Source organism: Bombina bombina, chromosome 4, assembly GCF_027579735.1.
Source record: "Bombina bombina isolate aBomBom1 chromosome 4, aBomBom1.pri, whole genome shotgun sequence".
Classification (NCBI taxonomy): domain Eukaryota; kingdom Metazoa; phylum Chordata; class Amphibia; order Anura; family Bombinatoridae; genus Bombina; species Bombina bombina.
This window is the reverse complement of record NC_069502.1, coordinates 600,930,530-600,953,714: the sequence shown is the minus strand read 5'-3', so window position 1 is coordinate 600,953,714 and position 23,185 is coordinate 600,930,530. Positions and strand designations below refer to the sequence as shown.

At 42.1% G+C, this 23,185-nt stretch overlaps 1 protein-coding gene across 2 annotated transcripts in view; it reads left to right on the top strand.

Annotated features, from left to right (window-relative positions):
* Positions 1-23,185, top strand: part of HACE1 (HECT domain and ankyrin repeat containing E3 ubiquitin protein ligase 1) — a 338,264-nt gene that overhangs the window by 310,062 nt on the left and 5,017 nt on the right. For both annotated transcript variants that reach the window (XM_053710580.1, XM_053710579.1), the window contains exon 23: positions 3,183-3,296. In XM_053710580.1, coding sequence (XP_053566555.1) covers positions 3,183-3,296 — 114 coding nt within the window. The remainder of the gene's footprint in view (positions 1-3,182; positions 3,297-23,185) is intronic.

The window sequence follows — 23,185 nt, the reverse complement described above, 5'->3', positions numbered from 1 at the left end:
AAGTAATGGATGATCTGTGGACTGGATACACTACAAGAGAAATAAATTTATCAGGTAAGCATAAATTATGTTTTTTATCCCTCCCTCATTCCTTGTGAACTCCACAGCTTGGGTATTAGTTTCCTAGAAGTAATGAATTTGTGGACTTTCACCACCTTACAAAAGAAAGCTAAATTTAGGCTTACCTGATAAATTGTTTTCTTTTACTGTGGTGTAAGTCTACAAGACCACCCTATTTATTTTTAAATAAAGAACATTTCCCCTGTCCTTTCTTTTCTTTCTACTTCTCTTTACTTGGCTATAAGTAAGACTTATCAGTAAGGTGGGATGGATAGAATACTCTTGGAGTTTTTAGGAACCTCTGCCTCCTCCTAGTGGCCAGGAGTCAAATCCCAGAAGTAATTAACTTGTCTCAACACCTCAAAAGAAATTAATTTATCAGGTAAGCATAAATTGTTGTTTTTCAAAAGAGAGAAGCTTCACTTTTAGATAAAGGCTTGTTGCCATAAAAATCTTTCACTTTTTAGCTTGAGCTGTTTTCTTTGGAGGGATATAGTGTCTGTTATAAACCCTCTATCTCCTCTGATTCATTTAGATAGGAATTAGACTGGATCACATGCCTCTCTAATTTGCTGTTGGCATCTGCTGTAGCCAGGAACCAGGAAGGTGTTAAATAAGGAGTATGAGCCTCTTTTAAAACTGCTATCACCCCCTAAATGCAGAAGGGCATGATAACTGAATTTAAAAAGAAGGGAAACCTCTCTTTCCAATAAGAAATCTCATACCCCGTCATTGATAGATGATTATTATTGATGTCTCCTATCAATTAAAGACACCATACACAAAATACCCCTCATATGAAAAAGGGAGTGATTGGTCTTCCAAATAAGGAGTTGCCCCGTTAGTTGCAGATGATTGCCATAGAAATTGCAATTAATAGTCTACTGGCCGACTTGTAAGTTGCTCCTTAAAATAAACCATAGCACATCTAAGCATTGAAATGGGGGAAGTGGTCCTTCTTTTACATGACAGTTCATATGTAGATGTGGCAATATTGTGATCAACATTTCCCTCTGTGAAATCAGAATGTTGTTTAGTTTAAAATGTGTCTTCATATTTTTATAGTTAGATATTTTATTTCTGTTAATTTTCTGCATAAATTGCAAGATAGTGCAATATTACAAAAATAACAATACATTTATCTTCTAATTACCATTGGAAACATTTATAGAATCCTAAATTATGTTTTTTTTTATGGAATGAAAAAAGAACATTAAAAAAAACCATAGTACTTATTGTAAAGCATATATTTCATAAAGGAACAGAAAGATTATGTTGAATTCCTGCATGTGTGTCTGTTTATGGTTGGATTGTGGTGTATGTGAACATTAGGGTAAGTATTTATATATATATATATATATGTAGAGAGAGAGGGAGAGAGAGTTGTGCTCATAAGTTTACATAACCTGGCAGAATTTATGATTTCTTGGCCATTTAAAAACTTCTCTTTCACTCATGGTTAGTGTTTGGCTGAAGCCATTTATTATCAACCAACTGTGTTTACTCTTTTTTGCCACAACCATAAACACTACATTTGGAGAGGAGTCAACAAGGCCTATGATGAAAGGTACACCATTCCTACTGTGAAACACAGAGATGGATCGCTGGTGTTTTGGGGATGTGTGAGCTACAAAGGCACAGGAAATTGGGTCAAAATTGATGGCAAGATGAATGCAGTATTTATAAAAAAAAAAAATACTGGAGGAAAATTTGCATTCATCAGCCCGGAAGCTGCGCATGGGACGTACTTGGACATTCCAACATGACAATGATCCTAAACACAAGGCTAAGTCGACCTGTCATTGGCTACAGCACACTAAAGTGAAGGTTCTGGAGTGGCCATCTCAGTCTCCTGACCTCAACATCATTGAGCCACTCTGGGGAGATCTCAAACTTGCAGTTCATGCAAGACAGCCCAAGAATTTACAGGAACTGGAGGCTATTTGCCAGGAAGAATGGGCAGCTTTACTATCTGAGAAGTTAAAGAGCCTCATCCACAAGTACCACAAAAGACTTTAAGCTGTCATTGATGTTAAAGGGGGCAATACACGGTATTAAGAACTGGGGTATGTAAACTTTTGATCAGGGTCATTTGGGTAGTTTCTGTTGTCATTGTGATTAAAAAAAGAGTAAACACAGTTGATTGATAATAAATGGAGTCAGCCAAACAACCATGAGTGAAAGAAAAGTTTTTGTGTTATCATTCATATTCTCTGAAAAATGGCCAAGAAATCATAAATTCTGCCAGGGTATGTAAACTTGTGAGCAAAACTGTATATATATATATATATCTCTCAATGGTAGGGCTGGCACAGAATTAGGGTTAATTAAAAATTCATAATAATTAGATAAAAATATCACTATTTGTATAAAATGAATTGATGGAAGAATAAATGTTTACCAAGTTCATAAAGGAATGCTAATTTTATTTTGCTGTGATCGTAATATAAAGAGACCAACTGCTCATTAGAATAAAAGAACAAAAATAGGGCACTTCACTGAGAAAAAAGTCCACTCAGTCACAGAAATTGGTATAATCACAATTGCGTGACATCTAACAGATGTCATATACAGTATATGTTCTGGACCAGTTTGCAGCTACCATATTAACTAAATGTAAGGCATCAAGCCCTACAATCTCAATCAAGTTGCTGGATAGTGTTAAAGCTAGAGAACGGAGGACACTCCTAAAACAAACAAGGAGTTTAATACAATTAAAAAATACAATAAGAACGTCCTCCTTTTGCTTTAGAATACTTTAATCTGACATGTCCTATGTTATTCAGATACCACATAAAGCCTATGTATTGATATTTGATAGAACTTGGTCTGGGGGTGAAAACTTGTACTGCTAATGCATTTTTTAATGTATAAAGAATGCCTAGATAAAATGCAGTTTAATTTAACTAGTTTTCACTATATCACTGTTTTAAATATGAAGAAATTGACTTCTGTTGTATCAGTTTCATATATTGTCCTCATATTTAAATATTATACCGTCCTATAGTTATGTCGGGTGACTAGATATTACAATACGGACATTGTAGGAAATTTCTTTTAGGTGTTACATTTCTACTGTTGCCACTTGTTTGGTCATAATTTATCTTTCATTTCTATTTTAGTTCACGCGTACCTCATGGAGGATTTGCACATATAATGGGTGGAAGTGGACTTCAGAATTTCACTATAGCAGCTGTAGCGTATACTTCAAATCTGCTGCCTACATCAAGCACATGGTAGGTTACAAATATCTCAAACTTCAAATGACAATATTTTTACTAGTGCTTACTAATCAATATTAAATATTATATCTTGATACACATGACGGTTAAAGGAAGTAAGTTCTGTCTAATTTTGTACTTGACACAACTGAACTGGTTTTTGAGCATCTCTTGTCTAAGTGTAAACTTAATAGCCATTTCTTTCATGTAATTGGCAAGAGTCCATGAGCTAGTGACGTATGGGATATACAATCCTACCAGGAGGGACAAAGTTTCACAAACCTAAAAATGCCTATAAATACACCCCTCACCACACCCACAATTCAGTTTTACAAACTTTGCCTCCTATGGAGTTGGTGAAGTAAGTTTGTGCTAAGATTTCTACATTGATATGCGCTTCTCGGCAACGGTTTTCCTCACTAGAGATCTATTTAATAGGTTCTCTGTTATCGGTCGTAGAGATTCATCTCCTATCTCCCTTTCTCCAACATTTGTGTGTCCGGTCCACGGCGTCATCCTTACTTGTGGGAATATCTCTTCCCCAACAGGAAATAGCAAAGAGTCCCAGCAAAGCTGGCCATATAGTCCCTCCTAGGCTCCGCCCACCCCAGTCATTCTCTTTGCCGTTGCACAGGCAACATCTCCACGGAGATGGTTAAGAGTATGTGGTGTTTAGTTGTAGTTTTTTTTTATTCTACTATCAAGAGTTTGTTATTTTAAAATAGTGCTGGTATGTACTATTTACTCTGAAACAGAAAAAGATGAAGATTTCTGTTTGTGAGAGGAAGATGATTTTAGCAGACAGTAACTAAAATCGATTGCTGTTTCCACATTAGGACTGTTGAGATGAAGTAACTTCAGTTGGGGGAAACAGTTAGCAGCCATATTTCTAAAAAGACTATGTAATGCTGGAAGGCTGTCATTTCCCCTCATGGGGACCGGTAAGCCATTTTCTTAGTCTCAAACAGAATAAAGGGCTTAATATGGGCTATAAAACTGGTAGACACTTTTATGGACATTTTATACATGTTTATGCTGATAATTCACACTTATAAACTTGGGGAACGTTTTTTAACGTCAGGCACTATGTTAGACACCTTTTCCAGTCAGGAAGGGCCTTCCCAGTTGTAGGCTGAGCCTCATTTTCGCGCCATTACTGCGCAGTTGTTTTTGAGAGCAAGACATGCAGATGCATGTGTGAGGACCCGAAAGTAGTTGGAAAAGTTCCTAGAAGGCGTCATTTGGTATCGTATTCCCCTCTGGGCTTGGTAAAGTCACAGCAAAGGCTGTAGCTGGGACTGTATAGGGGTTAAATCTGTAACCGGCTCCGGTTTCGTTATTTTAAGGGTTAAAGCTCTGAAAATTGGCGTGCAATACTTTTAATGCTTTAAGACACTGTGGTGAAATTTTGGTAAGAACAATTCCTTCATATTTTTTCACATATTCAGTAATAAAGTGTGCTCTGTTTAAAATTTAAAGAGACAGTAACGGTTTTGTTTTAAAACGGTTTTTGTGCTTTATTGACAAGTTTAAGTGTGATAATTGTGCCATAGCGTCCAAACAAAGTAAGGACAGTACTGCCACAGATAATGAAATTGCCCAAGATGATTCCTCAGATGAAGGGAGTAGACATGGTTCTACATCATCTCCTTCTGTGTCTACACCAGTTTTGCCCACGCAGGAGGCCCCTAGTACTTCTAGCGCGCCAATGCTTATTACCATGCAACAATTGACGGCTGTAATGGATAACTCCATAGCAAATATTTTATCCAAAATGCCTGCATATCAGAGAAAGCGCGATTGCTCTGTTTTAAACACTGAAGAGCAGGAGGGCGCTGATGATAATTGTTCTGTCATACCCTCACACCAATCTGAAGGGGCCATGAGGGAGGTTTTGTCAGATGGGGAAATTTCAGATTCAGGAAAAATTTCTCAACAGGCTGAACCTGATGTTGTGACATTTAAATTTAAATTAGAACATCTCCGCACACTGCTTAAGGAGGTGTTATCTACTCTGGATGATTGTGACAACTTGGTCATTCCAGAAAAATTATGCAAGATGGACAAGTTCCTAGAGGTTCCGGTGCACTCCGACGCTTTTCCTATACCCAAGCGGGTGGCGGACATAGTGAATAAGGAGTGGGAGAAGCCCGGCATACCTTTTGTTCCCCCTCCTATATTTAAGAAATTATTTCCTATGGTCGACCCCAGAAAGGACATATGGTCGAGGGGGCAGTTTCTACTCTAAACAAGCGCAATACTATTCCTATCGAGGATAGTTGTGCTTTCAAAGATCCTATGGATAAAAAATTGGAAGGTTTGCTTAAAAAGATTTTTGTACAGCAAGGTTACCTTCTACAACCCATTTTGTGCATTGTTCCTGTCACTACAGCAGCGTGGTTCTGGTTCGAGGAACTAGAAAAGTCGCTCAGTAGAGAGACTCCATATGAGGAGGTAATGGACAGAGTTCACGCACTTAAGTTGGCTAACTCTTTTATTTTAGATGCCGCTTTGCAATTAGCTAGATTAGCGGCGAAAAATTCAGGGCGCTTTGGCTAAAGTCTTGGTCAGCGGATGTATCATCCAAGACAAAATTGCTTAACATCCCCTTCAAGGGTAAAACTCTCTTTGGACCAGAATTGAAAGAGATTATCTCAGACATCACTGGGGGAAAGGGCCACGCCCTCCCACAAGATAGGCCTTTCAAGGCCAAGAATAAGTCTAATTTTCGTTCCTTTCGTAATTTCAGGAACAGACCGGCCTCTAATTCTGCATCCTCTAAGCAAGAGGGTAATGCCTCACAGTCCAAACCAGCCTGGAAACCGATGCAAGGCTGGAACAAGGGTAAGCAGACCAAGAAGCCTGCTACCGCTAACAAAACAGCATGAAGGAGTAGCCCCCGATCCGGGACCGGATCTAGTGGGGGGCAGACTCTCTCTCTTTGCTCAGGCTTGGGCAAGAGATGTTCAGGATCCCTGGACGCTAGAAATAGTTTCTCAGGGTTATCTTCTGGAATTCAAGGAACTACCCCCAAGGGGAAGGTTCCACATGTCTCACTTATCCTCAAACCAAATAAAGAGACAGGCGTTCTTACATTGTGTAGAAGACCTGTTAAAGATGGGAGTGATACACCCAGTTCCAATGACGGAACAAGGAATGGGATTTTACTCAAATCTGTTCGTAGTTCCCAAAAAAGAGGGAACCTTCAGACCAATTCTGGATTTAAAGATCCTAAACAAATTTCTCAGGGTACCATCGTTCAAAATGGAAACCATTCGAACGATTCTACCCACTATCCAGGAAGGTCAATTTATGACTACCGTGGATCTAAAGGATGCGTACCTACATATTCCTATCCACAAGGAACATCATCAGTTCCTAAGGTTCGCCTTTCTGGACAAACATTACCAGTTTGTGGCCCTCCCATTCGGATTAGCCACTGCTCCAAGGATTTTCACAAAGGTACTCAGGTCCCTTCTAGCGGTTCTAAGACCGAGGGGCATTGCAGTAGTACCATACTTGGACGACATTCTAATACAAGCGTCGTCCCTTTCAAAAGCAAAGGCTCATACAGACATCGTTCTGGCCTTTCTCAGATCTCACGGATGGAAGGTGAACATACAAAAAAGTTCTCTGTCTCCGTCAACAAGAGTTCCCTTCTTGGGAACAATAATAGATTCCTTAGAAATGAGGATTTTTCTGACAGATGTCAGAAAGTCAAAACTTCTAAGCGCTTGTCAAGTTCTTCATTCTGTTCCACGTCCTTCCATAGCTCAGTGCATGGAAGTAGTAGGGTTGATGGTTGCAGCAATGGACATAGTTCCTTTTGCGCGAATTCATCTAAGACCATTACAACTGTGCATGCTGAAACAGTGGAATGGGGACTATACAGACTTGTCTCCAGTGATTCAAGTAGATCAGAAGACCAGAGATTCACTCCGTTGGTGGATATCCCTGGACCACCTATCCCAGGGAATGAGCTTCCGCAGACCAGAGTGGGTCATTGTCACGACCGACGCCAGTCTAGTGGGCTGGGGTGCGGTCTGGGAATCCCTGAAAGCTCAGGGACTATGGTCTCGGGAAGAGTCTCTTCTCCCGATAAACATTCTGGAACTAAGAGCGATATTCAATGCTCTCAGGGCTTGGCCTCAGCTTGCAAAGGCCAGATTCATAAGATTCCAATCAGACAACATGACGACTGTTGCGTATATCAATCATCAGGGGGGAACAAGGAGTTCCCTGGCGATGAAAGAAGTGACCAAAATAATACAATGGGCGGAGAATCACTCCTGCCATCTATCTGCGATCCACATCCCAGGTGTGGAAAACTGGGAAGCGGATTATCTGAGTCGTCAGACATTCCATCCGGGGGAGTGGGAACTCCACCCGGAGATTTTTGCCCAGTTGACTCAATTATGGGGCATTCCAGACATGGATCTGATGGCGTCTCGTCAGAACTTCAAGGTTCCTTGCTACGGGTCCAGATCCAGGGATCCCAAGGCGACTCTAGTGGATGCACTAGTAGCGCCTTGGACCTTCAACCTAGCTTATGTGTTTCCACCGTTTCCTCTCATTCCCAGGCTGGTAGCCAGGATCAAACAGGAGAGGGCCTTGGTGATCTTGATAGCTCCTGCGTGGCCACGCAGGACTTGGTATGCAGATCTGGTGAATATGTCATCGGTTCCACCATGGAAGCTACCTTTGAGACAGGACCTTCTTCTTCAGGGTCCATTCGAACATCCAAATCTGGTCTCCCTCCAGCTGACTGCTTGGAGATTGAACGCTTGATTCTATCAAAGCGTGGGTTTTCAGATTATGTGATAGATACTCTGGTTCAGGCCAGAAAACCGGTAACTAGAAAGATTTACCATAAAATATGGAAAAGATATATCTGCTGGTGTGAATCCAAGGGATTCCCATGGAATAAGATAAAAATTCCTAAGATTCTTTCCTTTCTGCAAGAAGGTTTGGATAAAGGATTATCTGCGAGTTCTCTAAAGGGACAGATTTCTGCTTTATCTGTCTTACTACACAAACGACTGGCAGCTATGCCAGATGTTCAAGCATTTGTTCAGGCTCTGGTTAGGATCAAGCCTGTTTACAGACCTTTGACTCCTCCCTGGAGTTTAAATCTAGTCCTTTCAGTTCTTCAAGGGGTTCCGTTTGAACCTCTACATTCCATAGATATTAAGTTGTTATCTTGGAAAGTTTTGTTTTTGGTTGCTATTTCTTCTGCTAGAAGAGTTTCAGAGTTATCTGCTCTGCAGTGTTCTCCGCCCTATCTGGTGTTCCATGCAGATAAGGTGGTTTTGCGTACTAAGCCTGGTTTTCTTCCAAAGGTTGTTTCTAACAAAAATATTAACCAGGAGATAGTTGTACCTTCTTTGTGTCCGAATCCAGTTTCAAAGAAGGAACGTGTGTTACACAATTTGGACGTAGTCCGTGCTCTAAAATTCTATTTAGAAGCTACAAAAGATTTCAGACAAACATCTTCTCTGTTTGTCGTCTATTCTGGTAAAAGGAGAGGTCAAAAAGCGACTTCTACCTCTCTTTCCTTTTGGCTTAAAAGCATCATCCGATTGGCTTACGAGACTGCTGGACGGCAGCCTCCTGAAAGAATCACAGCTGACTCTACTAGGGCTGTGGCTTCCACATGGGCCTTCAAGAACGAGGCTTCTGTTGATCAGATATGTAAGGCAGCGACTTGGTCTTCACTGCACACTTTTGCCAAATTTTACAAATTTGATACTTTCGCTTCTTCGGAGGCTATTTTTGGGAGAAAGGTTTTGCAAGCCGTGGTGCCTTCCATTTAGGTAACCTGATTTGCTCCCTCCCTTCATCCGTATCCTAAAGCTTTGGTATTGGTTCCCACAAGTAAGGATGACCCCGTGGACCGGACACACCAATGTTGGGGAAAACAGAATTTATGCTTACCTGATAAATTACTTTCTCCAACGGTGTGTCCGGTCCACGGCCCGCCCTGGTTTTTTAATCAGGTCTGATTAATTATTTTCTCTAACTACAGTCACCACAGTACCATATGGTTTCTCCTATATTTTTCCTCCTGTCCGTCGGTCGAATGACTGGGGTGGGCGGAGCCTAGGAGGGACTATATGGCCAGCTTTGCTGGGACTCTTTGCCATTTCCTGTTGGGGAAGAGATATTCCCACAAGTAAGGATGACGCCGTGGACCGGACACACCGTTGGAGAAAGTAATTTATCAGGTAAGCATAAATTCTGTTTTTCAGATAGACAATATACTCTCATATTCCATTGCCTCTACTGATTACCGTTTCAGTACTGATTTGGCTATCTGCTATATGTGGATGGGTGTCTTTTGGTAAGTATGTTTTCATTACTTAAGACACTCTCAGCTATAGTTTGGCACTTTATGTATTTATATAAAGTTCTAAATATATGTATTGTACTTACATTTGCCATGATTCAGGTTTCAGTATATTTCCTTTTGCAGACTGTCAGTTTCATATCTGGGAAATGCATTTTTTAGGAAAATGTATTTCTTACCTGGGGTTTAGTCTTTTTTCAATTGACTGTCATTTTAAATTCGCGGGCAGAATTAGGCTCGCGAGGGCGCAAAATAGCAAACTATATTGCATCATTTTTGGCACAAGATTTTTTTGGCGTGAAGTTACGTTCTATGGCGCAAATTAGTCATTTCCGGCTTCTTTGTCGACGCTGAGCCCTTTCACAAGGTTGCATCTTCATTGACGCAAGTGTGTCATTTCCGGATGTTGTTAGCGCCAAAAAAAATCTCTGTTTGTTTGTGCGCCATACTTGGCGCCAAATATTTTCATTATTTTAAACCCCATTCCTAAATGCCTCTTGCCTTTTTTCTCTATCAGAGGGCTATGCTGTTTGCATTTTTTTCCCATTCCTGAAACTGCCATATAAGGAAATTGATATTTTTGCTTTATATGTTGTTTTTTCTCTTACATTTGCAAGATGTCTCAATCTGATCCTGTCTCAGAAATCACTTTTGGAATCCTGCTGACTGATATCAGTTCTACCAAAGCTAAGTACATTTGTTGTAATCTTGTGGAGATTATATCTTCAGCTGTGGTTTGTAATAAGTTGTCATGATAAACGTTTACATGCAGAGAATGTGTCCATCAGTAATAGTACATTGCCTGTTGCTGTTCTTTTAACATCTAATGTAGAAGATATACCTGTGAATTTATAAGAATTTATTGCTGATTCTATTCAGAAGGCTTTGTCTGCCATCCTGCCTTCTAATAAATGTAAAGGTCTTTTAAAACTTCTCATAAAGTTGATGAAATTTCAAATGACCGACAACATACTGAATTATCCTCCTCTGATGAGAATCTATCTGATTCAGAAGATCCTTCCTCAGTTATTGACACTCACAAATCTACTTATTTATTTAAATACAGTACTTTCGTTCTTTGTTGAAGAAGTGTTGATTATATTGGATATTGAGCAGACTAGTCCTCTTGATATTAAAACTAGTAAACGTTTAAATTCTGTTTATAAACCGCCTGTGGTTATTCCAAAGGTTTTTCCAGTTCCTGATGTTATTTCTGATATGATTTCTAAGGAATGGAATAGGCCTGGTACTTCTTTTATTCCTTTTTTAAGGTTTAAAAAATTGTATCCTTTGCCAGCAGTTAGATTGGAGTTTTGGGAAAAGATCCCCAAAGTTGATGGGGCTAGCTCTACTCTTGCTAAACGTACTACTATTCCTACGGAAGATAGTACTTCTTTTAAAGATCCTTTTGATAGGAAACTTAAAAATTATCTAAGGAAAGCTTATTTATTTTCAGGTCTTCTTCTTAGGCCTGCAATTTATTTGGCTGATGTTGCAGCTGCTTCAACTTTTTGGTTGGAAACTTTAGCGCAACAAGTATTGGATCATGATTTGTCTAGCATTGTTAACTTGATTCAACATGCTAATAATTTCATTTGTGATGCCATTTTTTGATATCATCAACATTGATGTTAAATCTATGTCTTTAGCTATTTTAGCAAGAAGAGCTTTGTGGCTTAAATCTTGGAATGCTGATATGACTTCTAAGTCCAGATTGCTATCTCTTTCTTTCCAAGGTAATACATTATTTGGTTCTCAGTTGGATTCAATAATTTCAACTGTCACTGGAGGGAAGGGAGTTTTTTTGCCTCAGGATAAATATCTAAGAGTAAATCTAAAGCTTCTAACCGTTTTCGTTCTTAAATAAGGAACAGAAACCTAATTCGTCCCCCAAGAAATCTGTTTCCAATTGGAAGCCTTTTTCAAATTGGAATAAATCCAAGCCATTTAAGAGATTGAAACCAGTCTGCATGAAGGTGCGGCCCAATTCGGTCCAAAATCATTGGATTCAGAATATTGTCTCTCAGGGGTACAGAATAGGATTCAGAGTAAGATCGCCTGTGAGAAGATTTTTTCACTCATGCATTCCAGCAAACCCAGTAAAGACTCAGGCTTTCCTGAAGTGTGTTTCAGACCTGGAGTTATCTGGGGTAATCATGCCAGTTCCATTTCAGGAACAGGGTCTGGGGTTTTATTCAAATCTATTCATTGTCCCAAAGAAAGAAAATTCATTCAGTTTTGGATCTAAACATTTTGAATCAATATGTAAGAGTACCAACTTTCAAAATGGTGACTATAAGGTCTTTTCTGCCTTTTGTTCAGCAAGGGCATTATATGCCCACAATAGACTTACAGGATGCATACCTTCATATTCCGATTCATCCAGATCGCTATCAATTCCTGCTATTCTCTTTTCTAGACAAGCATTACCAATTTGTTCCTCAGACAAATGTAACCTTTTTAGGTTTCCAGATAGATTCAGTGTCCATGACTTTGTCTCTAACAGACAAGAGACGTTTGAAATTGGTTGCAGCCTGTCGAAACCTTCAGTCTCAGTCATTCCCTTCAGTAGCTTTGTGCATGGAAGTTTTAGGTCTCATGACTGCAGCATCGGACCCGATCCCCTTTGCTCGTTTTCATATGAGACCTCTCCAGCTTTGTATGCTGAACCACTGGTGCAGGGATTATACAAGGATATCGTAATTAATATCCTTAAATCTGAATGTTCGACTTTCTCTGACTTGGTGGTTAGATCACCATCGTATAATTTTAGGGGCCTCTTTCGTTTGGTCAACCTGGACTGTGATCACAACAGATGCGAGTCTTTCAGGTTGGGGAGCTGTTTGGGATCTCTGACATCACAAGGGGTTTGGAGATCTCAAGAGGCGAGATTACCAATCAATATTTTGGAACTCCGTGCAATTCTCAGGGCTCTTCAGTTTTGGCCTCTGTTGAAGAGAGAACCGTTCATTTGTTTTCAGTCAGACAATATCACCACTGTGGCATATGTCAATCATCAGGGTGGGACTCACAGTCCTCAAGCTATGAAAGAAGTATCTTGGATACTTGTTTGGGCGGAATCCAGCTCCTGCGGTTCATATACCAGGTATAGACAATTGGGAAGAGTATTACCTCAGTCGTCAGACTTTACATCCGGGAAAATGGTCTCTCCACCCAGATGTGTTTTCTCAAATTGTTCAGATGTGGTGACTTCCAGAAATAGATCTGATGGCATCTCATCTAAACAAAAAACTTCCCAGGTACCTGTCCAGGTCCAGGGATCCTCAGGCCGAAGCAGTGGATGCATTGACACTTCCTTGGTGTTATCAACCTGCTTATATTTTCTCGCCTCTAGTTCTTCTTCCAAGAGTGATCTCCAAAATCATCATGGAGCAATCGTTTGTGCTGCTGGTGGCTCCTGCATGGACTCGCAGGTTTTGGTATGCGGATCTTGTTCGGATGTCCAGTTGCCAACCTTGGCCACTTCCATTAAGGCCAGACCTTTTTTCTCAAGGTCCGTTTTTCCATCAGGATCTCAAATCATTAAATTTGAAGGTATGGAAATTGAACGCTTAGTGCTTAGTCATAGAGGTTTCTCTGACTCAGTGATTAATACTATGTTGCAGGCTCATAAATCTGTTTCTAGAAAGATTTATTATCGAGTTTGGAAGACTTACATTTCTCCAACATAGGTGTGTCCGGTCCACGGCGTCATCCTTACTTGTGGGATATTCTCCTCCCCAACAGGAAATGGCAAAGAGCCCAGCAAAGCCGGTCACACGATCCCTCCTAGGCTCCGCCTACCCCAGTCATTCTCTTTGCCGTTGTACAGGCAACATCTCCACGGAGATGGCTTAGAGTTTTTTAGTGGGGTTCTACTCCAATCTGTTCATAGTTCCCAAAAAAGAGGGAACGTTCAGACCAATCTTAGATCTCAAGATCTTGAACAAGTTTCTCAAGGTTCCATCGTTCAAGATGGAAACCATTCGAACACTTCTTCCTTCCATCCAGGAAGGTCAATTCATGACCAAGGTGGATTTCAAGGATGCGTATCTACATATTCCTATCCACAAGGAACATCATCGGTTCCTAAGGTTTGCATTCCTGGACAAGCATTTCCAGTTCGTGGCGTTTTCTTTCGGATTAGCCACTGCTCCTAGGATTTTCTCATAGGTACTAGGGTCCCTTCTGGCGGTGCTAAGACCAAGGGGCATTGCTGTAGTACCTTACTTGGACGACATTCTGATTCGAGCGTCGTCCCTTCCTCAAGTAAAGGCTCACACGGACATTGTCCTGGCCTTTCTCAGATCTCACGGATGGAAAGTGAACGTGGAAAAGAGTTCTCTATCTCCGTCAACGAGGGTTCCCTTCTTGGGAACTATAATAGACTCCTTAGAAATGAGGATTTTTCTGACAGAAGCCAGAAAAACAAAACTTCTAGACTCTTGTCGGATACTTCATTCCGTTCCTCTTCCTTCCATAGCGCAGTGCATGGAAGTGATAGGTTTGATGGTAGCGGCAATGGACATAGTTCCTTTTGTGCGCATTCATCTAAGACCATTACAACTGTTCATGCTCAGTCAGTGGAATGGGGACTATTCAGACTTGTCTCCGAAGATACAAGGAAATCAGAGGACCAGAGACTCATTCCGTTGGTGGCTGTCCCTGGACAACCTGTCACAAGGGATGACCTTCCGCAGACCAGAGTGGGTCATTGTCACGACCGACGCCAGTCTGATGGGCTGGGGCGCGGTCTGGGGATCCCTGAAAGCTCAGGGTCTTTGGTCTCGGGTAGAATCTCTTCTACCGATAAATATTCTGGAACTGAGAGCGATATTCAATGCTCTCAAAGCTTGGCCTCAGCTAGCGAGGGCCAAGTTCATACATCAACCATCAGGGGGGAACAAGGAGTTCCCTAGCGATGGAAGAAGTGACCAAAATCATTCTATGGGCGGAGTCTCACTCCTGCCACCTGTCTGCTATCCACATCCCAGGAGTGGAAAATTGGGAAGCGGATTTTCTGAGTCGTCAGACATTGCATCCGGGGGAGTGGGAACTCCATCCGGAAATCTTTGCCCAAGTCACTCAACCGTGGGGCATTCCAGACATGGATCTGATGGCCTCTCGTCAGAACTTCAGAGTTCCTTACTACGGGTACAGATCCAGGGATCCCAAGGCGGCTCTAGTGGATGCACTAGTAGCACCTTGGACCTTCAAACTAGCTTATGTGTTCCCGCCGTTTCCTCTCATCCCCAGGCTGGTAGCCAGGATCAATCAGGAGAGGGCGTCGGTGATTTTGATAGCTCCTGCGTGGCCACGCAGGACTTGGTATGCAGATCTGGTGAATATGTCATCGGCTCCACCATGGAAGCTACCTTTGAGACGAGACCTTCTTGTTCTAGGTCCGTTCGACCCACTCCAGCTGACTGCTTGGAGATTGAACGCTTGATCTTATCAAAGCGAGGGTTCTCAGATTCTGTTATTAATACTCTTGTTCAGGCCTGAAAGCCTGTAACCAGAAAAATTACCACATAATTTGGTATATCTGTTGGTGTGAATCTGCAGGATTCCCTTGGGACAAGGTTAAGATTCCTAAGAGTCTATCCTTCCTTCGAGAAGGATTGGAAAAAGGATTATCTGCAAGTTCCTTGATGGGACAGATTTCTGCCTTGTCTGTGTTACTTCACAAAAAGCTGGCAGCTGTGCCAGATGTTCTAGCCTTTGTTCAGGCTCTGGTTAGAATCAAGCCTGTTTACAAAATTTTGACTCCTCCTTGGAGTCTCAACCTAGTTCTTTCAGTTCTGCAGGGGGTTCCGTTTGAACCCTTACATTCCGTTGATATTAAGTTATTATCTTGGAAAGTTTTGTTTTTGGTTGCAATTTCTTCTGCTAGAAGAGTTTCAGAATTATCTGCTCTGCAGTGTTCTTCTCCTTATCTGGTGTTCCATGCAGATAAGGTGGTTTTGCGTACTAAACCTGGTTTCTCCAACATAGGTGTGTCCGGTCCACGGCGTCATCCTTACTTGTGGGATATTCTCTTCCCCAACAGGAAATGGCAAAGAGCCCAGCAAAGCTGGTCACATGATCCCTCCTAGGCTCCGCCTACCCCAGTCATTCTCTTTGCCGTTGTACAGGCAACATCTCCACGGAGATGGCTTAGAGTTTTTTAGTGTTTAACTGTAGTTTTTCATTATTCAATCAAGAGTTTGTTATTTTCAAATAGTGCTGGTACGTACTATTTACTCAGAAACAGAAAAGAGATGAAGAATTCTGTTTGTATGAGGAAAATGATTTTAGCAACCGTAACTAAAATCCATGGCTGTTCCACACAGGACTGTTGAGAGCAATTAACTTCAGTTGGGGGAACAGTTTGCAGTCCCTTGCTGCTTGAGGTATGACACATTCTAACAAGACGATGTAATGCTGGAAGCTGTCATTTTCCCTATGGGATCCGGTAAGCCATGTTTATTACGATTGTAAATAAGGGCTTCACAAGGGCTTATTTAAACTGTAGACTTTTTCTGGGCTAAATCGATTGATTATTAACACATATTTAGCCTTGAGGAATCATTTTATCTGGGTATTTTGATATAATAATATCGGCAGGCACTGTTTTAGACACCTTATTCTTTAGGGGCTTTCCCAAAGCATAGGCAGAGTCTCATTTTCGCGCCGGTGTTGCGCACTTGTTTTTGAGAGGCATGGCATGCAGTCGCATGTGAGAGGAGCTCTGATACTTATAAAGGACTTCTGAAGGCGTCATTTGGTATCGTATTCCCCTTTGGGTTTGGTTGGGTCTCAGCAAAGCAGATACCAGGGACTGTAAAGGGGTTTAAAGCTTAAAACGGCTCCGGGTCCGTTATTTTAAGGGTTAAAGCTTCCAAAATTGGTGTGCAATATTTTCAAGGCTTTAAGACGCTGTGGTGAAAATTTGGTGAATTTTGAACAATTCCTTCATGTTTTTTTCGCAATTGCAGTAATAAAGTGTGTTCAGTTTAAAATTTAAAGTGACAGTAACGGTTTTATTTTAAAACGTTTTTTGTACTTTCTGATCAAGTTTATGCCTGTTTAACATGTCTGAACTACCAGATAGACTGTGTTCTGAATGTGGGGAAGCCAGAATTCCTATTCATTTAAATAAATGTGATTTATGTGATAATGACAATGATGCCCAAGATGATTCCTCAAGTGAGGGGAGTAAGCATGGTACTGCATCATTCCCTCCTTCGTCTACACGAGTCTTGCCCACTCAGGAGGCCCCTAGTACATCTAGCGCGCCAATACTCCTTACTATGCAACAATTGACGGCTGTAATGGATAATTCTGTCAAAAACATTTTAGCCAAAATTAACCCTTGTCAGCGTAAGCGTGGCTGCTCTGTTTTAGTTACTGAAGAGCATGACGACGCTGATATTAATATCTCTGAAGGGCCCCTAACCCAATCTGAGGGGGCCAGGGAGGTTTTGTCTGAGGGAGAAATTACTGATTTAGGGAACATTTCTCAGCAGGCTGAATCTGATGTGATTACATTTAAATTTAAATTGGAACATCTCCGCATTTTGCTTAAGGAGGTATTATCCACTCTGGATGATTGTGAAAATTTAGTCATCCCAGAGAAACTATGTAAAATGGACAAGTTCCTAGAGGTGCCGGGGCTCCCAGAAGCTTTTCCTATACCCAAGCGGGTGGCGGACATTGTTAATAAAGAATGGGAAAGGCCCGGTATTCCTTTCGTCCCTCCCCCCATATTTAAAAAATTGTTTCCTATGGTCGACCCCAGAAAGGACTTATGGCAGTCAGTCCCCAAGGTCGAGGGAGCGGTTTCTACTTTAAACAAACGCACCACTATTCCCATAGAGGATAGTTGTGCTTTCAAAGATCCTATGGATAAAAAATTAGAAGGTTTGCTTAAAAAGATGTTTGTTCAGCAGGGTTACCTTCTACAACCCATTTCATGCATTGTCCCTGTCACTACTGCCGCATATTTCTGGTTTGATGAACTGCTTAAGGTGCTCGATAGTGACTCTCCTCCTTATGAGGAGATTATGGACAGAATCAATGCTCTCAAATTGGCTAATTCTTTCACTCTAGACGCCTCTTTGCAATTGGCTAAGTTAGCGGCTAAGAACTCTGGGTTTGCTATTGTGGCGCGCAGAGCGCTTTGGTTGAAATCTTGGTCGGCTGATGCGTCTTCCAAGAACAAGCTACTAAACATTCCTTTCAAGGGGAAAACGCTGTTTGGTCCTGACTTGAAAGAGATTATCTCTGATATCACTGGGGGTAAGGGCCACGCCCTTCCTCAGGATCGGCCCTTCAAGGCAAAAAATAGACCTAATTTTCGTCCCTTTCGTAAAAACGGACCAGCCCAAGGTGCTACGTCCTCTAAGCAAGAGGGTAATACTTCTCAGGCCAAGCCAGCTTGGAGACCAATGCAAGGCTGGAACAAGGGAAAGCAGGCCAAGAAACCTGCCACTGCTACCAAGACAGCATGAAATATTGGCCCCCGATCCGGGACCGGATCTGGTGGGGGGCAGACTCTCTCTCTTCGCTCAGGCTTGGGCAAGAGATGTTCTGGATCCTTGGGCGCTAGAAATAGTCTCCCAGGGTTATCTTCTGGAATTCAAGGGACTTCCCCCAAGGGGGAGGTTCCACAGGTCGCAGTTGTCTTCAGACCACATAAAAAGACAGGCGTTCTTACATTGTGTAGAAGACCTGTTAAAAATGGGAGTGATTCATCCTGTTCCATTAAGAGAACAAGGGATGGGGTTCTACTCCAATCTGTTCATAGTTCCCAAAAAAGAGGGAACGTTCAGACCAATCCTAGATCTCAAGATCTTAAACAAATTTCTCAAGGTCCCATCGTTCAAGATGGAAACCATTCGAACTATCCTTCCTTCCATCCAGGAAGGTCAATTCATGACCACGGTGGATTTAAAGGATGCGTATCTACATATTCCTATCCACAAGGAACATCATCGGTTCCTAAGGTTTGCATTCCTGGACAAACATTACCAGTTCGTGGCGCTTCCTTTCGGATTAGCCACTGCTCCAAGGATTTTCACAAAGGTACTAGGGTCCCTTCTAGCGGTGCTAAGACCAAGGGGCATTGCAGTAGTACCTTACCTGGACGACATTCTGATTCAAGCGTCGTCCCTTCCTCAAGCAAAGGCTCACACGGACATTGTCCTGGCCTTTCTCAGATCTCACGGCTGGAAAGTGAACGTGGAAAAGAGTTCTCTATCCCCGTCAACAAGGGTTCCCTTCTTGGGAACAATTATAGACTCCTTAGAAATGAGGATCTTTCTAACAGAGGCCAGAAAAACAAAGCTTCTGGACTCTTGTCGGATACTTCATTCCGTTCCTCTTCCTTCCATAGCTCAGTGCATGGAAGTGATCGGGTTGATGGTGGCGGCGATGGACATAGTTCCTTTTGCGCGCATTCATCTAAGACCATTACAACTGTGCATGCTCAGTCAGTGGAATGGGGACTATACAGACTTGTCTCCGAAGATACAAGTAAATCAGAGAACCAGAGACTCACTCCGTTGGTGGCTGTCCCTGGACAATCTGTCTCAAGGGATGATGTTCCACAGACCAGAGTGGGTCATTGTCACGACCGACGCCAGTCTGATAGGCTGGGGCGCGGTCTGGGGATCCCTGAAAGCTCAGGGTCTTTGGTCTCGGGAAGAATCTCTTCTACCGATAAATATTCTGGAACTGAGAGCGATATTCAATGCTCTCCAGGCCTGGCCCCAGCTTGCGAGGACCAGGTTCATACGGTTTCAATCAGACAACATGACGACTGTTGCGTACATCAACCATCAGGGGGGAACAAGGAGTTCCCTAGCGATGGAAGAAGTAACCAAAATTATTCTTTGGGCGGAGTCTCACTCCTGCCACCTGTCTGCTATCCACATCCCAGGAGTGGAAAATTGGGAAGCGGATTTTCTGAGTCGGCAGACATTGCATCCGGGGGAGTGGGAACTCCATCCGGAAATCTTTGCCCAAGTCACTCACCTGTGGGGCATTCCAGACATGGATCTGATGGCCTCTCGTCAGAACTTCAAAGTTCCTTGCTACGGGGCCAGATCCAGGGATCCCAAGGCGGCTCTAGTGGATGCACTAGTAGCACCTTGGACCTTCAAACTAGCTTATGTGTTCCCGCCATTTCCTCTCATCCCCAGGCTGATAGCCAGGATCAAGCAGGAGAGGGCGTCGGTGATCTTGATAGCTCCTGCGTGGCCACGCAGGACTTGGTATGCAGATCTGGTGAATATGTCATCGGCTCCACCTTGGAAGCTACCTTTGAGACGAGACCTTCTTGTTCAGGGTCCGTTCGAACATCCGAATCTGGTTTCACTCCAGCTGACTGCTTGGAGATTGAACGCTTGATTTTATCGAAGCGAGGATTCTCAGATTCTGTTATCGATACTCTTGTTCAGGCCAGAAAGCCTGTGACTAGAAAGATTTACCATAAAATTTGGAAAAAATATATCTGTTGGTGTGAATCTAAAGGATTCCCTTGGGACAAGGTTAAGATTCCTAGGATTCTATCCTTCCTTCAAGAAGGATTGGAAAAAGGATTATCTGCAAGTTCCCTGAAGGGACAGATTTCTGCCTTGTCGGTATTACTTCACAAAAAGCTGGCAGCTGTGCCAGATGTTCAAGCCTTTGTTCAGGCTCTGGTTAGAATCAAGCCTGTTTACAAACCTTTGACTCCTCCTTGGAGTCTCAATTTAGTTCTTTCAGTTCTTCAGGGGGTTCCGTTTGAACCCTTACATTCCGTTGATATTAAGTTATTATCTTGGAAAGTTTTGTTTTTAGTTGCGATTTCTTCTGCTAGAAGAGTCTCAGAATTATCTGCTCTGCAGTGTTCTCCTCCTTATCTGGTGTTCCATGCAGATAAGGTGGTTTTACGTACTAAACCTGGTTTTCTTCCAAAAGTTGTTTCTAACAAAAACATTAACCAGGAGATTATCGTACCTTCTCTGTGTCCAAAACCAGTTTCAAAGAAGGAACGTTTGTTGCACAATTTGGATGTTGTTCGCGCTCTAAAATTCTATTTAGATGCTACAAAGGATTTTAGACAAACATCTTCCTTGTTTGTTGTTTATTCAGGTAAAAGGAGAGGTCAAAAAGCAACTTCTACCTCTCTCTCTTTTTGGATTAAAAGCATCATCAGATTGGCTTACGAGACTGCCGGACGGCAGCCTCCCGAAAGAATCACAGCTCATTCCACTAGGGCTGTGGCTTCCACATGGGCCTTCAAGAACGAGGCTTCTGTTGATCAGATATGTAGGGCAGCGACTTGGTCTTCACTGCACACTTTTACCAAATTTTACAAGTTTGATACTTTTGCTTCTTCTGAGGCTATTTTTGGGAGAAAGGTTTTGCAAGCCGTGGTGCCTTCCATTTAGGTGACCTGATTTGCTCCCTCCCTTCATCCGTGTCCTAAAGCTTTGGTATTGGTTCCCACAAGTAAGGATGACGCCGTGGACCGGACACACCTATGTTGGAGAAAACAGAATTTATGTTTACCTGATAAATTTCTTTCTCCAACGGTGTGTCCGGTCCACGGCCCGCCCTGGTTTTTTTAATCAGGTCTGATATTTTATTTTCTTTAACTACAGTCACCACGGTACCATATGGTTTCTCCTATGCAAATATTCCTCCTTAACGTCGGTCGAATGACTGGGGTAGGCGGAGCCTAGGAGGGATCATGTGACCAGCTTTGCTGGGCTCTTTGCCATTTCCTGTTGGGGAAGAGAATATCCCACAAGTAAGGATGACGCCGTGGACCGGACACACCGTTGGAGAAAGAAATTTATCAGGTAAACATAAATTCTGTTTTTCTTCCAAAAGTTGTTTCTAACAAAAACATTAACCAGGAGATAGTTGTGCCTTCTTTGTGTCCTAATCCAGTTTCAAAGAAGGAACGTTTGTTGCACAACTTGGATGTAGTTCGTGCTCTCAAATTTTACTTAGCAGCTACTAAGGATTTCAGACAAACTTCGTCTTTGTTTGTTGTTTATTCTGGTAAACGGAGAGGTCAAAAAAGCAACTTCTACCTCTCTCTCCTTCTGGATTAAAAGCATTATCCGATTGGCTTATGAGACTGCCGGACGGCAGCCTCCTGAAAGAATCACAGCTCACTCCACTAGGGCTGTGGCTTCCACATGGGCCTTCAAGAACGAGGCTTCTGTTGATCAGATATGTAAGGCAGCGACTTGGTCTTCACTGCACACTTTTTCTAAATTTTACAAATTTGATACTTTTGCTTCTTCTGAGGCTATTTTTGGGAGAAAGGTTTTGCAAGCCGTGGTGCCTTCCATTTAGGTGACCTGATTTGCTCCCTCCCTTCATCCGTGTCCTAAAGCTTTGGTATTGGTTCCCACAAGTAAGGATGACGCCGTGGACCGGACACACCCATGTTGGAGAAAACAGAATTTATGTTTACCTGATAAATTACTTTCTCCAACGGTGTGTCCGGTCCACGGCCCGCCCTGGTTTTTTTAATCAGGTCTGATAATTTATTTTCTTTAACTACAGTCACCACGGTAACATATGGTTTCTCCTATGCAAATATTCCTCCTTAACGTCGGTCGAATGACTGGGGTAGGCGGAGCCTAGGAGGGATCGTGTGACCGGCTTTGCTGGGCTCTTTGCCATTTCCTGTTGGGGAGGAGAATATCCCACAAGTAAGGATGACGCCGTGGACCGGACACACCGTTGGAGAAAGTAATTTATCAGGTAAACATAAATTCTGTTTTCATGGTGTTCTTCTCATAAATTCTCTTGGCATTCTTTTAGAATTCCTAGAATTTTACAGTTTCTTCAGGATGGTTTGGATAAAGGTTTGTCTACAAGTTCCTTGAAAGGACAAATCTCTGCTCTTTCTGTTTTATTTCACAGAAAGATTGCTAAACTTCCTGATGTTCATTGTTTTGTACAGGCTTTGGTTCGTATCAAGCCTGTCATTAAATCAATCTCTCCTCCTTGGAGTCTTAATTTAGTTTTGAAGGCTTTACAGGCTCCTCTGTTTAAACCTATGCATTCTTTGGACATTAAACTACTTTCTTGGAAAGTGTTGTTTCTTTTGGCCATCTCTTCTGCTAGAAGAGTTTCTGAATTATCCGCTCTCTCTTGTGAACCTCCTTTTCTGATTTTTTTATCAGGATAAGGCGGTTTTGCGGACTTCATTTAAATTCTTACCTAAGTTTGTGAATTCTAACAACATTAATAGAGAAATTGTTGTTCCTTCCTTGTGTCCTAATCCTAAGAATTCTTTGGAGAGATCCTTACATTCTTTGGATGTGGTAAGAGCTTTGAAATATTATGTTGAAGCTACTAAAGATTTCAGGAAGACTTCTAGTCTATTTGTTATATTTTATGGCTCTAGGAAAGGTCAGAAGGCTTCTGCTGTTTCCTTGACTTCGTGGTTAAAGCTTTTGATTCATCAAGCTTATTTGGAGTCGGGTCAAGCCCTGCCTCAGAGAATTACAGCTCATTCTACTAGATCAGTCTCCACTTCGTGGGCTTTTAAGAATGAAGCTTCAGT